The sequence below is a fragment of the Lemur catta genome, chromosome 1 (assembly GCF_020740605.2).
Source record: "Lemur catta isolate mLemCat1 chromosome 1, mLemCat1.pri, whole genome shotgun sequence".
In the NCBI taxonomy this organism is placed as follows: Eukaryota; Metazoa; Chordata; class Mammalia; order Primates; family Lemuridae; genus Lemur; species Lemur catta.
This window is the reverse complement of record NC_059128.1, coordinates 173761245-173777668: the sequence shown is the minus strand read 5'-3', so window position 1 is coordinate 173777668 and position 16424 is coordinate 173761245. Positions and strand designations below refer to the sequence as shown.

At 38.2% G+C, this 16424-nt stretch overlaps 1 protein-coding gene across 8 annotated transcripts in view; it reads left to right on the top strand.

Annotated features, from left to right (window-relative positions):
- TFDP2 (transcription factor Dp-2) overlaps positions 1 to 16424 on the top strand; it is a 126630-nt gene that overhangs the window by 70524 nt on the left and 39682 nt on the right. For all 8 annotated transcript variants that reach the window (XM_045539366.1, XM_045539367.1, XM_045539371.1 and 5 more), the window contains one exon: positions 10474 to 10577. In XM_045539366.1, the coding sequence (XP_045395322.1) occupies positions 10474 to 10577 (104 nt within the window). The remainder of the gene's footprint in view (positions 1 to 10473; positions 10578 to 16424) is intronic.

The following is a 16424-nucleotide window of genomic DNA, read 5'->3' as shown; positions in this document are numbered from 1 at the left end:
GCAGCATATCCAACTAGAAATATAAAACCTGTAAGATGAGTAAAGTACAGCATGTCCATGTATAATGTGCATCTCCAGGGTGGGAGCAAAGGTAAATAACAAAGCCTTATAGTTACTCTGACCTCCTTCATTTTTATATTTAAACATACTCACAGGCCTTTTTAAGTTTGACACAAAATTCATGAAAGAAAAAAATGATAACATTGACTACAATTTAAAAATGTGCAAAGAATGATATATAAAAGCAAAAACTGTCAGATTGGGAAAAATATTTGCAGCAGGTATAACACAATAAACTTACTCCTTCAATATTTAAAAAGATTCTACCAATAGCTGGGCATGATGGCTCATGCCTGTAATCCTGGCACCACGGGAAGAATTCCTTGAGCTCAGAAGTTTGATACCAGCCTGAGCAAGAGCAAGACCCTGTCTCTACTAATTTTTCTATTATTTTTAGTAGAGACTATTTTTAGTCTCTACTAAAAATAGTCTCTACTAAAAGTAGAAAAATTAGCAGGGCATTGTGCAAGTATCTATAATCCCCAGCTGCTCAGGCCCAGGTACTTGGGAGGCTGAGACAGGAGGATCCCTTGAGCCCAGGAGTTTGAGGTTGCAGTGAGCTGTGATGATGTCACTGCACTTTAGCCTGGGTGACAGAGAGAGACTCTGTCTCAAAAAAAAAAGCATCAAGATAACAGCAACTATTTTTAAATAAAAAAAAACAAAAAATAAAAAGATTCTACCAAACCGGGCACGGTGGCTCACGCCTGTAATCTTAGCACTCTGGGAGGCCAAGGTGAGTGGATTGTTTGAGCTCAGGAGTTCGAGACCAGCCTGAGCAAGAACGAGACCCTGTCTCTACTAAAAATAGAAAGAAATTATATGGACAGCTAAAAATATATATGGAAAAAATTAGCCGGGCATGGTGGCACATGCCTGTAGTCCCAGCTACTCGGGAGGCTGAGGCAGAAGGATCGCTTGAGTCCAGGAGTTTGAGGATGCTGTGAGCTAGGCTGATGCCACGGCACTCACTCTAGCCCAGGCAACAGAGTGAGACTCTGCCTCAAACAAAACAAAACAAAACAAAACAAACAAACAAAAAAAAGTAAAGAAAAGATTCTACCAATTAAAAAAAACACTAACAACTAGTAGAAAGGTGGGCATAATTCTCAGGAAGGAAAATTTAGATGGCTTTTTTTTTTTTTAGAGGCAGAGTACTTGTTTTGTCACCCAGGCTGGAGTGCAGTGGTAGGTCACAGCTCACTGCAAACTCAAATTCCTGGGCTCATGTGATCCTCCCGCCTCAGCCTCCTGTGTAGCTAGGACTAATGTTTTTTTTAGTTTTTTGCAGGGATGAGGGGTCTTGCTATGTTGCCCATGGTGGTCTGGAACTCGTGTCCTCAAGCAGTCCTCTTGCCTTGGCCTCTGAGAGTGTTGGGATTACAGGCATGAGCCACCCTGCCTGGCCTAGATGTCTTTTAAACAAAAGATGTTTGGCCTTACTCATAACAATAAATTAAAACCAAAATAAGATACTATATTATTTTTTAGCATAAAAGTTGTCAAAAACAAAGTTTAATAACCCACTGGATTGGTGAGGATGTATGTAAATGGACACTTTCATACATTGCTGAAGGGAGGGTAAATTGGTGCAACCAATTGGTACAGCTAATGTGTATAAAGTTATATATATAGTCATTGCGGTAATATTTTTATTTAATAATACTAAAAGCTTTTATGTTACTATGGGGCTCAATAAATAAATAGCTAGAGCCATAAAAGAATAATACTATGTAGCTAATAAAATAAATACTGAGGCAACACTACATATGTAGATATGGAAAGACATCTAAGTTGGATATACAATATTATTAAGTGAAAAAAAAAGCAACATGCCAACTGATACAGCATTTAGCCATGTGTGTGAAGAAAAAAAGATGTTTTTGCATACGTGTATATGCCCGGAGTATTTCTGGAAGGTTACCTATGAACTGGCACCAGCAACTGTCACTGAGAAAGGGAATGGTTAGGTGGTGATTGGGGATGACAGGAGACTTGGTTTTCACTGTACACTCTTGTTTCATGAATTTATATCATATGCTTGCATGCAGACATTCAAGTATTCATTAATTCATACATCCAACAAATATTTATTGAGCTCTGCCGTATGCTAGGCACTGTGCTAGGTGTTGGAGACACAGCAGTGAATGAGATGACAAAGCCTCTGTCCTTGTAGAAACAATGAAAGTGAATGAGCTATAGACAGATAATAATGTGTAAGCGAGTAAATATAAATATGTAATGTATCATACAGAGGTAAGTACTGAGGTGAAAAGTAAAGCATAGTAAATTGGGAAGTGCTGATCTAGGGTGAACAGGCATCACTGCTGCTTTGACAACTGAACGGAGACTCTGGGAGATTATAGGCAGAGGAAACTTGAAAGACAAAGGCCATGAGGTAGAAACTTGCTTGGCATGGTTTGAAGAACAGCAAAGAGACCTGTGAGAATGTAGAGGAATGAAGTCAAGAGTGATTGACAGGTGACAAGGTCAGAAGGGAGAGCTGCAGATGACACATTATAAACCATCCTAACGACTTGCACTAACTGAGATGTGCAGCCAGTTGGAGAGTTTTGAAGAGGATTACTCCACGGGGCAGGATCACTGTACCACCGTGTGGAGGATAAACCAGTGCTGTTCAGTAGTGTAATGTGACCTGCTTATGTAATTCTAAAGTTTCTAGTAGCCATGTTTAAAAAAGTAAAAAGGAACAGGTAAAATTAATGATGGATTTTTATTGAACCCAAACATTTATTGAAAACATTATCCAAACATTTACCAAAACATTTATTCAAACATTGTCGTTCAACATGTAATCAATATAAACCCTATTAATCAGATATTTTATAGCTTTTTGCACTAAGTCTTCAAAATCTGAAGTGTATATTATATACTAAGTGCACTTTATACACTTAGTGCACATCTCAATTTAGGTGCTCAATTTAGGTGTCAGTGTTGACTGTGAAATACAGGACTACCAAAACAACTTGTGTTTAATGGGAAAACATTTTATACTGCTTTAGTTTTTTAATTTAAATTAATTAAAATTAAATAAATTTAAAATTCAAGTCTTCGTTCACACTAACTACATTTCCAGTGTTCAGTAGCCGTAGCTGTCTACGTAGTGACGGCTCTATTGGAGGGCATGGAAGTAGAGTTATGGGGTGGGTGGGCAGGAACAGGGAGATGAATCAGACACTGCAGTACTTCAAGTAAAAGGTGATGGCTTGGACCGGAGTGGTAGCAGTGGAATAAGTGAGAAGTGGTTGTATTCAAGATATATTTTAAAGATAGAGTTAACGGGATTTATTAATGGATTGAATGTGGGATATGAGAGAAAGAAAGTAGTCAACAGTGATCTTTTTGGTCTGAACAGTTGAAGAACAGAGTTCTCATTTACTGAGATGAAGAGAAAAGTAGAAGAAAGGTTTCTAGATGGGGCAGGGTGGTCAGGAGTTAGGTTTTAGATATGTTAAATTTGAGATACCTCTTAGACAACAAAGTGGAGATATGAGAAGACAGCTAGGTATGTGAATCTGAAGTTCAGGAGAGATGTTCAGTCTGAAGAAATATGCATGGGAGTCATCAGTGTATTTATTTATTTATTTATTTATTTTTTGAGACAGGATCTCACTCTGTCGCCCAGGCTAGAATGCAGTGGCATGATCACAGCTCATCGTAACCTTAAACTCCTGGGCTCAAGTGATCCTCCTGCCTCAGCTTCCCGAGTAGCTGGGACTATAGGCGCATGCCACCACTCCTGACTAATTTTTCAATTTTTGTAGAGACAGGGTCTTACCGTGTTGCTCAGGCTGGTCTTGAACTCCTGGCCTCAAGTTGTCCTCCTGCCTCTGCCTCTCAGAGTGCTAGGATTACAGGGGTGAGCCACCATGCCTGGCCTGTTTTTTGTTTTTAAGATGGAAGAAACAGTGCATATTTGTGTGCTGATGAGAATGATTCAGCAAAGAGGGAAAGATTGTAATGGTGCGGGAGACTTTTTAAAAGGAACAGTAGCTGGAGAGATATAATTTAGGTAAGTACATGAACTACCTATTTTTTTAAAAAGTGCTAGTTGAGGTAACAGAAAAAGAAAAGCAAGAGAATTATATAATCCATCATTAGCATCTTACTAATTAATATGAGCTTGCCAGGTCACTTTTTCCCACAATTTCTTTATTAAGGTATAATTTACATATAGTATAACTAACAGTTTTGGGCCTAGAGTTTTGTGAGTTTGACAAACACACACACCACCACAATCTAGGTCATTTTTTAAACTTTTATTTAGGGCTATAGGTTACCTAGTCCTGTGAAGTTGGCCCCTGTACATCTGGGATATACCATTCCTTCTAATTTGAGGGATTTATAAACCCATAAAAAAGGCATATTCTTTCCTATAGTAAGTTACTAATAATTTAGTTCTTATAGGAGCGTATGATAAAGGCTTGGGTGAAGAAGGTTTTTCCAAGAGCTAATTGAGGCAAAAAAATTTTTTTTCCAGAAAATCAGTGCTGGGAAAAAAAAATTTACACTGGCATCTGTAGACAAACCACAATTATTTGACTGAATTTTAAAATTTTAATTGGATATATTGAAGGTGATTAACTATGACTAGAACCCTCTAAAGAATTGAATGAAAGAAATCTTTGGTGTCTAGACAATTCTAGTAGAAAACAGAAAGACTCCAATTACTCAAGAAATTGAAATAAAATTTGAACCAAAATTTTGTTTATGGGCCAAGATTTGGCATAAGTTTTTAGTGCTGTTTCTTAGCCACTCTCCTAGGTGATTGATCTCATTTAGTCAATTGAGGGAATTGCCAGAACTGAAATCCAGGCAACTTTTAAAATTTTTGTTTTTTATACACTGAGTGCCAGGAATTAGCTCTGGACAGCATCAGACTCCTTGTTGCCAAGGAGCTTATGAATTAAGGCCAGGTTACTTAGGAAAAATTGTTTAGACTTGGTTTGTCTACTTCTCTTAACCTGGCTGAAATTTTGGGTGACTAGACATTTGTAACCTATTTAAATGTGTCCTTTGGAGTAAAAATAAATAAATAAACACACACACACACACACACACACACACACACACACACAAATACACAGACATATATACACACACATTTCTGTTGCTGAACTTAGTTGATTTGACGAAGGTAAGTTTTGTCTAAACACATGACTTTTATTTCTAGGTATTAAAATTAGTGGAATGCCAGTGGAGCCCCTTTAACTGCTTTTAAAGCAGATTTCATTTTTACTTATTGCTTATAATATGGATCTTTATCTTGTTTTAGCAGCTATGGCTGATTCATTCTCTCTGTCTTTCAGAATGGCAATAGCTTATAGATTATAAAACAAGTACATGCATGTTCATAAAATGTTTTTTCAAATGATAAATAGAATAAAACAAAATAAAGGCTTCCTTCATACTATTCAACAGAGCTAACCACCATTAAATTTGTTATCTTGCCTATTTTTATAGGTATGTAAATGTATGTGTATATATAGTTTTTCAGGTAAATGGAATTATAATTTTTTATGATGGGAACATATTTCTGTGGCAATGTGTACTTGTATTTTTAGGGACTGTATAATATTCCATCATATGCATGTACCAAAAGGTCTTTAAACATGTAAATTATTTCCTGGTATTTGCTTTTATCCACAATGTTGCAATCCTAGAATGTGTGTAATTGTTTTTATCTGCTTAGTTTATTAGAATATATTTCCACTAGAGGAATGCCCGCTGTTGATTGTGATGTCATTGCCATAGGCTAGGGAGCTTGCCACTTAGGCAACTGAGGGGTGTTGAAAGAATATTTGTTGAGGTGGAAAGAGGCTTTAAAATGTGTAGCACTATTTTGAAAGTATTTATTTGAAATTTTGTGCTCTTGACACATAATTCCTTTATTCCTCTCTAACTGTAATTCAACACATTGTTCTCCAGAAAGGCTCTACAACACTCCCCCCACCAACAGAGTATGTTAGCCCCTTGGGTGCAGGGAACAATGTCACGTGTTCACTGAATTTCCATAGTTCTTAGTCTTAGTACTTGACATATAATAGGTGCCAAGTAAATATTTTTAAAATGTGCCCATTTTGCCATATCCTCACAAACTCAGGGCATTGTCACACATCTTAATTTTTAACAATCTGGTGGATGAAAAGTTTTCTTTTTTTACAAAGTTAATTTTTTGATTATTAAAATCAAGCATCTTCAGCCTGAGCAAGAGCAAGACCCCGTCTCTACTAAAAAAATAAGAAAGAAATTAGCTGGACAACTAAAAATATATATAGAAAAAATAAGCCAGGCACAGTGGCACATGCCTACAATCTCAGCTACTTGGGAGGCTGAGGCAGGAGGATTGTTTGATCCCAGGAGTTTGAGGTTGCTGTCACGGCACTCTAGCCCGGGCAACAAAGTGAGACTCTGTCTCAAAAAAAAAAAAAAAAACAAGCATCTTTTCATATGATCAGTGGCATTTGTATTTCTTTTTGTGCTGAGTTTTTGTATTGAGTATTGTCTTTTTCTTACTGATTTATAAGGGGAGGTTAAGTAAATAGATTTTTTTTTAGAATAGTAATCTGATGACCTGTGTGTCACATATTTTTTTACCAGTCTGATATTTGTCTTTCAAGTATATCGGGTCTTCTGCTATCTAGAAAATTTTGATTTTTAAGTAGTTATGTCTGTCGGTCTTTTCACTTAAGATTTCTAAATGCTGTTACATGGTTAAAGGCCTTTCTCATTCCCAAATTATAAAAATATTATTGTATTTCTTTCTCTCAAACTTTTATGGTTTTAATTTTATGTTCAAGTATTTGATTTTTCTGGAATTTATATTTGTGCAAGACAAAAAATTGAAACCTAAAATTTCTTTAATTCAAATGGATAGTCTTTTTTCTCAACATCATTTCTTAAGTAATCTCCCCTTTCCCCCATTGTTTTGAAATACTACCTTTACCATTTACAGAATTTTCATATATAAATAAAGTAACTTCCAGACTTTAATTTCTATTTTGTCAATTTCTTTATCTGCTTCTTGGTCAATACCACATTATTTCAATTACTGTAACTTTGTAATAATTTTGAAATCTGGTAGGCTAAAGTTTTCCTCTTCCTGATCATTTTTTTTTCCCCAAAAAATTTCTTGGTTGTTTTATGCCTTTACTCTTCCCGATATACTTTAGAATCAATTTGTCAGATAATATTAAGTTCCCTCTAAATTCTTTTGGCATTAATTGGCATGACAGTTCTGGCTTTAATGCTTTTCTTTTTATTTTGACCAAAGTTTTATAGTCTCAATTTTTCCTTTAGTGCTGGATTTAAAGTTAGGGTCAATCTGTTTCCTAACCTTAATTATCTTTTTTTAGTGTTTCTTGCATCACTGTTTTTTTGGCAAGTATTTTGCCTTTCCTTCTAGCGTAGTGTAGCAGAGATGATCTCATTATAAACATTCAGCACCATTAAGTTCATTTTTAAAAACTAGCATCTGACAGCCAGACTTTTTTAGGGCTGTGTTCTTCCTTACATGGATCTATAGTGTGTTCCTCTTTTGCCTGGGGTTGAGTTTGTGGCACATTCTAACAATTACATAGATACTGTTGAGATAATTATTTTCTACTTAAGTGGATTCTTAAACAGATAATAACCATATTTGGGGACTTTTGATAGTAACCTCAATCTTTAGCAATTGATAAGGTATGCATTTTGTGTTTAAAAAAATCAATTGCACCGTTACAAGGTAGGGAAGCTTTATTTGGTAATACCAGTTATTCAGTCATGTCTGAAACACAAAATAAACAAAGGACCTGATGTTTAAATTGATTTCAAAGTCAGTGTAAGTTATGATCCTCGTTGAAAAAATAACAAAGGTTGCAATTTTTGATATTAATTGCATTACAGGTAGTTTGACATCCAGGTTAGGAAAGGAAATAACTCTAATCTATGCTGATCAAATGATTTTTACAGTTTGTGCACCTACTTTGTGCTAAGGACAAACTAAGTGCTAGGATTCAAAGCTGAGAGATAATAGCCCACTTATGATAGAACTATAAGCAAATAACAGCTGGTTTTATGGGAAGCCAGACGAGGGGTATCAAGGACCCTAGACCATGGAGGCTGGAGACAGCTTTTAAGAAGACGACACACAGAGCAGAGGCTTTGGTGATAGAACTATGGGCTTCACGAGCTATGGGACCTGCACAATTTATTTAACCTCAGTCTCAATTTCTTCATGTGTAAAATTGAGTCAGTAATAATCTATTTCACACTGTTGTCCTAAGCTTAATGAGATTTTATATATATATATGAAGTCTCTGGAACAGACTCTGGCACATAATAATCGTGCAGAAAATGGTATGGAATACATCCATTTTGAAGTGCTAATAGTTGTTGGCTCAGCGAGATGGGCCCTCCCAGCAGAAGGAAAGGTGTAGGCTGAAGCGAGTGGGTGAAATGGGGGCTTTCTGGAAGTGCAGAGTATTTAGTCTGCTTGGAGTGCAGAGTGCATGTGGAGGAAGTGGCTGAAGATGAAGCTGGGAAGGGAAACAGGGGTGAGACCTTCAAACCAGAGCTTTTGTGCCAGATTGAGGAGTCTGGGAGGCATCTAGGAAGTATTATGGAGTCTTTGAAGGCCTTAATTAGGGGAGTGTCCAGAACAGTTCTGTCAGTTGAAAGACTGGTTTGTTATAGATGTGTGGAGTGGCTAAGTAAGCTATTGGAGGTAGGATATCCAGTGAGAGCAGTGGTGTTCAGCCCTGGCTGCACCTTGGAACTGTCTGGAAAACTTTTAGCAGTCTCATGCCCAAGTTCACCACAAATCAATTATATCATCAGCTCTAGGGGTGGAACTTAGGCATTGGTATTATTGCTTGCCAGGTGATGCCATTGCAGTCAATATTGTGAATCACTGAGTTACAGGGTAACTGTATTCAAACCAGATATGATAAAGTTCTAAATTAAAGAGCAGCATAAAGGAACCAGGATAAGAAGATAACAAGTAGGATATGGTGGTCAGTTGAATGAGAAAGGCGATTAGGTGAAGATTATTTCCAGATGGGTCACTGGGTAGATGATGATAATATACCAAGGCTCAGTTATTTATCAAGAGTGAGAACATGAAGGCAAAGCAGATTTGGGTACTAGATGCTGCTGAGTGGGCATGAGAAAAATAAAGAATTTGATTTTAAAATGTGCAGTTTGAGGAGGAATCTATAATGCCAAATGGACAGAGAGAAACTGAAGGGAAAGAGCCAACAGAATAGTTGAAAATTCAGGAGACAATAAATAATTGATGAGTGAGATTCCTAAGGAGACAGAAAGTGCAGAACAGAGATGAAAGAAGTAATTTATATGAGAATGAAGGACCTTTCCATGCAGGGGGAAATAAGTAAAAATATGTGAAGGTGCAGATAAATTCACAGGTTAAGGAGGATGAGATACAATTTTGCCTGATGGCCTGATTCCTTACTGCAGGAGATATGGATATCTGCTGAGAATTAAGAGGTAAGAGAAGAGAACTGAGGAGTGTAGTCAAGCTTTGAAGATCAAGGACCGGGCCATCTGAGGAGGGAGTCTGAGAAGGAGATGTTATTCTAGTCCTGTTCTTAATGTTGGTTTTCCCCAGGGTTTCAGCATTGGCCCTCTTTCACACACTTCCTAGGTGATATCCTTTGTTATATTTTGTTACACTGTTACCTTTTGAGAGAAACACTGGCAAGCTACAGTTTGTCTAGAGGAGTTAAGTAGTTGATATTGTAGTTCAGAAAATAATTAGCTGACTTTTCCTTTTGAGGGGAGTTTTTTTGGTAGCACCTTCCTTTGTTAATTTGAAATTTAAAGTGTTGAAATCACTTGAAAACACTGTAGAGATCTCTAACATCAGTAACTACAGTTGGCATCGTGTTTTTTCTCTAATATTATAAAACTCCAAAGCACTACCAATTTGACATTTTGAAAATATATTAAATTTTAATGTGAACATTTTATACTATCAAGAAATTTGAATATTTACTTTTCATTGTTATACTTCATACATTATTTGTTCTGTGGCGTCTATTAAAGATCTATTTCTCAACTCTTATATAAACTAGTATTTGCATTACATATTCTCTAAATATTTTTTCCTCTAAAAGACCAACTGAAAGTTCAGTGATTTTCAAATAGACTAGAACTATTTATTTTATAGATTTCCTATAAAATATAAATAAGATTATTCAGCAGAACTGATTGTATTCACCACAAGAAAGCAATTAAGTATGGGTTTTCAGTAGGGCCTCTTAGTTATAATATACTTCTGAAGATAATTATAAATCACTACAGCACAATGAGTTGGACTGTGGATGTATACAGATAGAAGGTGGCCTTGATATTGCAGAACACTAACTTAATGTTTTTTTATCATTTCAGGTAACATTTCATTTGTTGCATTTCCAGTTTCCGGCACCAACTCACCAACAAAGATTTTACCAAAAACCTTAGGACCAATAAATGTGAATGTTGGACCCCAAATGGTAAGAAAAATCATCAGATCTTAGAATTGAAACTGCTTGGCCAAGACTAATCTAAAAAATAATTGTACAAGGGGCCGGGCGCGGTGGCTCACGCCTGTAATCCTAGCTCTGGGAGGCCGAGGCGGGTGGATCGCTCGAGGTCAGGAGTTCGAGACCAGCCTGAGCAAGAGTGAGACCCCGTCTCTACTAAAAAATAGAAAGAAATTATCTGGCCAACTAAAAATATATATACAAAAAAATTAGCCGGGCATGGTGGCTCATGCCTGTAGTCCCAGCTACTCGGGAGGCTGAGGCAGTAGGATCGCTTAAGCCCAGGAGTTTGAGGTTGCTGTGAGCTAGGCTGATGCCACGGCACTCACTCTAGCCCGGGTAACAAAGTGAGACTCTGTCTCAAAAAAAAAAAAAATAAATAATTGTACAAAACATGTTTGATCAAATATTCCAGTTAATTTCATTTATGTCAGTTACTTTTTTTAGAAGTTTAGCTTTTACCTGAATGTAACTAAGTCTTAAAAAAGAAAGGCATTGTGTTCTTTAATGTTCAATTTTTATGTGTTTGAATCTGTGCATTCTGAATGTATAACGTGAAGGTTTTTGCTATGTGAGACTTCTCTTGTATTTAGTTGTTTAAACTGATTTGAAATCTATTATGCTTTTATGTTGTCCTCCTTTTTTCTTTTTCTTATAAAATAAACTTTATTGCCCTCAATTATGTATAAATTGAATTCACATAAATTGAATGCATAACCTAAAGTTAATCTGTATGTGGAGCTTATTAATTTAAAGTTCTTTTCATTAAAGGACATTTGGGAAAAAAATAATATACCAATTTATTTCAATCTCTGGCAGTAGAAATAATGAATGAAAATGGTAAATATTTAACAGTTTCTCTAAAGGCATTCATTAATTATTCTAGAGCTTGAAGTGCAGAGCACTTTCAGAAAGGCATATTTATAAACAAGATTGTGTTTGACTACTCTAAAACTATACCTAATTTAAATGGCTTCACCCATCGTTAGCAAAAATACTTAAACATTTAAACAATAACTTTTCATTGTTAGTGTTTACATCTTCTCATGTATAGAACAATAAGGATAAATTTTGCCCATAACATACAGCACTGTGGACCATGTTAAGTGCAAAGTTATTTAGACAATAATATCTTTTAGCATACTTAATGGTTTCAGAAAGTCTTTAAGACACATTCTAAACATGACATTTTCTTTGGTCAGTTGAGGACTATTAATCATCTGCAGAATTCAAGCTAAAGATACAACATAATTTACTGGTAAAGTATGTGAGGAATGTACTCGAGCTCCAAACCTCATAGAGACTTAAACTCAAATAAGTGTTCCCATTTCAAGGTAGTCCAGGGTATATTTTCAAACATTTGCTAAGCATTTGCCCCTCCCCAGCCACTACAGTAGAGGCAAATGAGATAAGGAACCTTACTTTAAAGTCTGTATTTTGAAATGTGATTATATAAGCACCAAAATTAAACATACTCAAACTTTTATGAGTCTGGCCTTTACAGCACTTCTCTATTTTGAGAGACTATTTTTTCTTGGTATTTTAGTTGATGCTGCTATGGCTCAAATTTGAATTCCTGTTTTGGAAATTTATATAATTTTTCTTCCCATTATCAATTTGAACTGATGCGCATGTAATCCCTTACACAGTTCAGTTCTGACAATAATCAGTAGTCTCCTGTAGTACCCACCCAGTTAATGTAAATCTCAGGGTCAGCATAACAAAGGTCAGAAGGAGAGGTGTGAGGCTCTCCTTTAAACTGGGTCAGCCCAAGGCCTTGAATTTATCTCCCTACTTCTGAGGTGCTTTTTTTCAATTCTGAGTTCTTGGGCAGGAATCAGAATTTTCTTTTTGGTTTCCTAATTGTTGTAGAACCCCACTGCTGTGGTCTGAATATGTCCTTTCAGAATTCATGTTGAAGCCTAATCCCCACTATGGTGATACTAAGAGGTGGGGCCTTTTAGGAAGCGATCAAGTCCTAAGGGCTTTGCTGTCATGAATGGGATTAGTGAATTTATAAAAGAAGTTGAAGAGAGTTCTCAGTCACTCTTCTGCCATGTCAGGACACTGCAAGAAGGTGCCATCTATAAAGCAGAGTGAGAGCTTTCACCGACACTGAATCTGCTGGTGCCTTGATCTAAGACTTCACAGCCTCCAGACCTGTGAGAAATAAATTTCTATTACTTATTAACTACCTAGCCCAAGGTATTTTATTATAGCAGACTAAGACATGAAAGGACCGTGAATGGTGATTCTGGTGAGGGATCAGAAGAGGAGCGCTGTAGAGGAAACCTGAATCTTCTTAGAGATTACTAAGTGGTCATGATCAAATGCTGGTACAAATAGGGGTGGTAAAGGCTATTCTGATGAGGTCTCCACAGAAGTGAGGAACATGTTATTGGAAATGGGAGGAATGGCGATCCTTGTTACAAAGTGGCAAAGAACTTGCCTGAATTGGGTTCATGTCCTAGTGTTTTGTGGAAGGAGGAACTTAGGAGCCATGAAATAGTGTATTTGGTAGAGGAAATCTCCAAGGAAAGTGTTGAGGGTGCAACATGGCTTCTCTTGACTGCTTTTAGTAAAGTGTGAGAAGAGAGAAATGAATTGAAGATGAAATTTATAATCAAAAGGGAAGCAGAGGCCCAGAGAGGTGGCTCACACCTATAAACCAAGCACTTTGAACCTAACACTTAGGGAAGTGGAGAAGGGAGGATTGCTTAGGGCCAAGGAATTGGAGACCAAGACCCTATCTCTACAAAAAATAGAAAAATTTGGGTGTGGTGGCACGTGCCTGTAGGGAGGCTGAGCCAGGAGAATCGTTTGAGCCCAGGAGTTTGAGGTTGCAGTGAGCTATGATGATGCCACTGCACTCCAGCCTGGGCCAACAGAACAAGACCCTGTCTGGGAAAAAAAAAAAGAGGAAATAGAATTCTCAGTTTGGTCATGTAAAGTATGAAAAAGCAGCCAGGCGCCGTGCCTCATGCCTATAATCCTAGTACTCTGGGAGGCCAAGGCGGGAGGATTACTTGAGCTCAGGAGTTCGAGACCAGCAAGGGCAAGACCCTGTCTCTACTAAATATAGAAAAATTAGCCTGGTGTGTTGGCGTATGCCTGTAGTCCCAGCTACTCGGGAGGCTGAGGCAGGAGGATCACTTGAGCCCAGGAGTTTGAGGCTGCAGTGAGCTAGACGATAGGCTGACACCACGGACTCTACCACAGGCAACAGAGTGAGACTCTGTCTCAAAAAAAAAAAAAAGAATGAGGCCAGGCGCCGTGGCTCACGCCTGTAATCCTAGCACTCTGGGAGGCCCAGGTGGGTGGATGGTTTGAGCCCAGGAGTTCGAGACCAGCCTGAGCAAGAGCCAGACTCTGTCTCTACTAAAAATAGAAAGAAATTAGCTGGACAACTAAAAATATACAGAAAAAATTAGCCGGGCATGGTGGCGCATGCCTGTAGTCCCAGCTACTTCGGAGGCTGAAGCAAAAGGATCGCTTGAGCCCAGGAGTTTGAGGTTGCTGTGAGCTAGGCTGAGACACCACAGCACTCTAGCCCAGGCAACAGAGTGAGACTCTGTTTCAAAAAAAAAATGAAAAAAGAAAAAAAAAAAAAGAATGAAAAAGCACATACTGGAGAGAACACCAAGGGTGTGGCCAAGTGACCTTTTGATAAGGAGATTAGTATGGATGGGTGGAATCTTGGTGCTATTCATGAAAACAATGGAAGGATGAACCTGAAGGCATTTTTCAGGACTACGCCTGGGAGACAGAACTATGTCAATAGTGGGGCTTTGAGTGCTTATGGCATCTTGTCTGCCTAGCACTGCCTCAAGTCTCTGCTCCCTGAACTCTAGCACACAGTGCTCCTCAGCCATTCCAAGTGTGGCTCCAACTGCTCTTTCAGAGGGCACAGGCAGTAAACCTTGGCAGTGTCCAAGTGGTGCCATCTCCACCAGGGTGCACATTGCATGAGCTGTGGGGGCATGGCTACCCCTACCGTGATTTCAGAGGATATCCTAGAGACCCTTGGGCTCCAGGCAGAAAACTGCTATAGGGGCAGGGCCACCATAGGGAGCCCCGACTGAGACAATGCCTAATGGAGCCATGGCAGGTAGGGCTACCCCCTGAGGCCTCAGAATGATAGAGGTACCAGCATGTAACTCCAGCCTGGGAGAGCCACGTGCAGAAGATTCCAACGTGTGTGAACTGTAGCGTGTGCTGCCCCTAACAAAGCCATATCTGATTTAGATGATACTCTGGACTTTATTGATACTGGAATGTGTTAAGACTTATGGTCTATTGGAATGGAGTGAAGGTATTTTGCATGTGAAACAGACATAAATTGGGGGGGCGGGGCTTAATACTAATACTTAATCTGAATATATCCCTCCAAAATTCATGTTGAAACCTAATCCCCAATGGGTGATATTAAGAGGTGGGGCTGCTGGGCTCTTGCCTGTAATCCCAGCTACTTGGGAGGCCAAGGCAGGAGGATCACTCAGGCCCAGGAGTAGGCAACATAGGGAGACCTTGCCTCCAAAAAAAAAAAAAGAGAGAGAGAGAGAGGTGGGGACTTTGGGCCTTTGAGGAAGTGATTAAGTCATGGGGACTTCACCATCGTGAATAGGATTAGTGCCCTTAAAAGAGGTTGAAGGGGGCTCTCCAGTCTCTTTCTGCCATGTTAGGATGCAGCAAGAAGGCACCATCTTTGAAGCAGAGAACAAGCCCTCAACAGGCACTGAATCTGCTGGTGCCTTGATTTTGGGCTTCCCAGTAGTCTCCAAAACAGTGAGCAATAAGTTTCTGCTGCTTATGAATTACTCTGTCTAAGATATTTTGTTACTGTATCCTTAATGGACTATGATACCCAGTTAGAACCATTTGTTTGTTCTCCACTTCTCTTTTGAACATTGTCCCCTCCCGTTCAATTCCTCATCCATGATTTTTAAAAGTTTTTGTTAGAGAATGTTAGAGAATTCTTGGATAAAAATCTCACCCATCTGTTTCTTACAGTCTTCTTTTTCTACTTGCACTTTGAACTTTATGTGTCTCTTGGAAGCCACATCTTCATGGTAGATAGAAATTTCAAGAGGCTTCATGAAAAAAGTTTTCATTTGTTTTCTGTGGTTATACAAACTAGTTTAGCAGTAATTGTTTGAGGGTGGGATACTTGTCCTTTTCTTACTAGTTATTTTATGGTTATGTATGTTATCTTACAGGTTATCATATGTAGATATATAGCCTATTATATATGCAGCTGGCCCTTGAACAGTGTAGGGTTAGGGGCACCAAGCCCCCATGCAATTGAAAATTTGAAAATCCATGTATAGCTTTTGTTTTGTTTTGTTTTGTTTTGTTTTTTGAGCTACAGTCTTACTCTGTTGCCCCAGGTAGAGTGCACTGGCTTCATCATAGCTCACTGCAGCTTCGAACATATGGACTCAAGTGGATCCTCCTGTCTCAGACTCCCAAGTAGCTGTGATACAGGTGCATGCCACCACATGCGGCAAAAAAATTTTTTTTTTTTTGTAGAGACAGGGTCTTGGTATTGCCCAGGTTGTTCTCGAACTCCTGGGCTCAAGTGATCCTCCTGCTTCAGCCTCCCAAAGTGCTAGAATTATAGGCCTGAGCCACCATGCCTGGCCCATGTATAACTTTTGACTCCCCAAAATCTTAACTACTAGTAACTTACTGTTGACTGGTGCCTTATTGATAACAATAAATACATTTTGTATGTTACATGTATTATATACTGTATTCTTACAATAAAGTAAGAGAAAAGAAAATGTTATTAAGAAAATCACAAGGAAGAGAAAATAC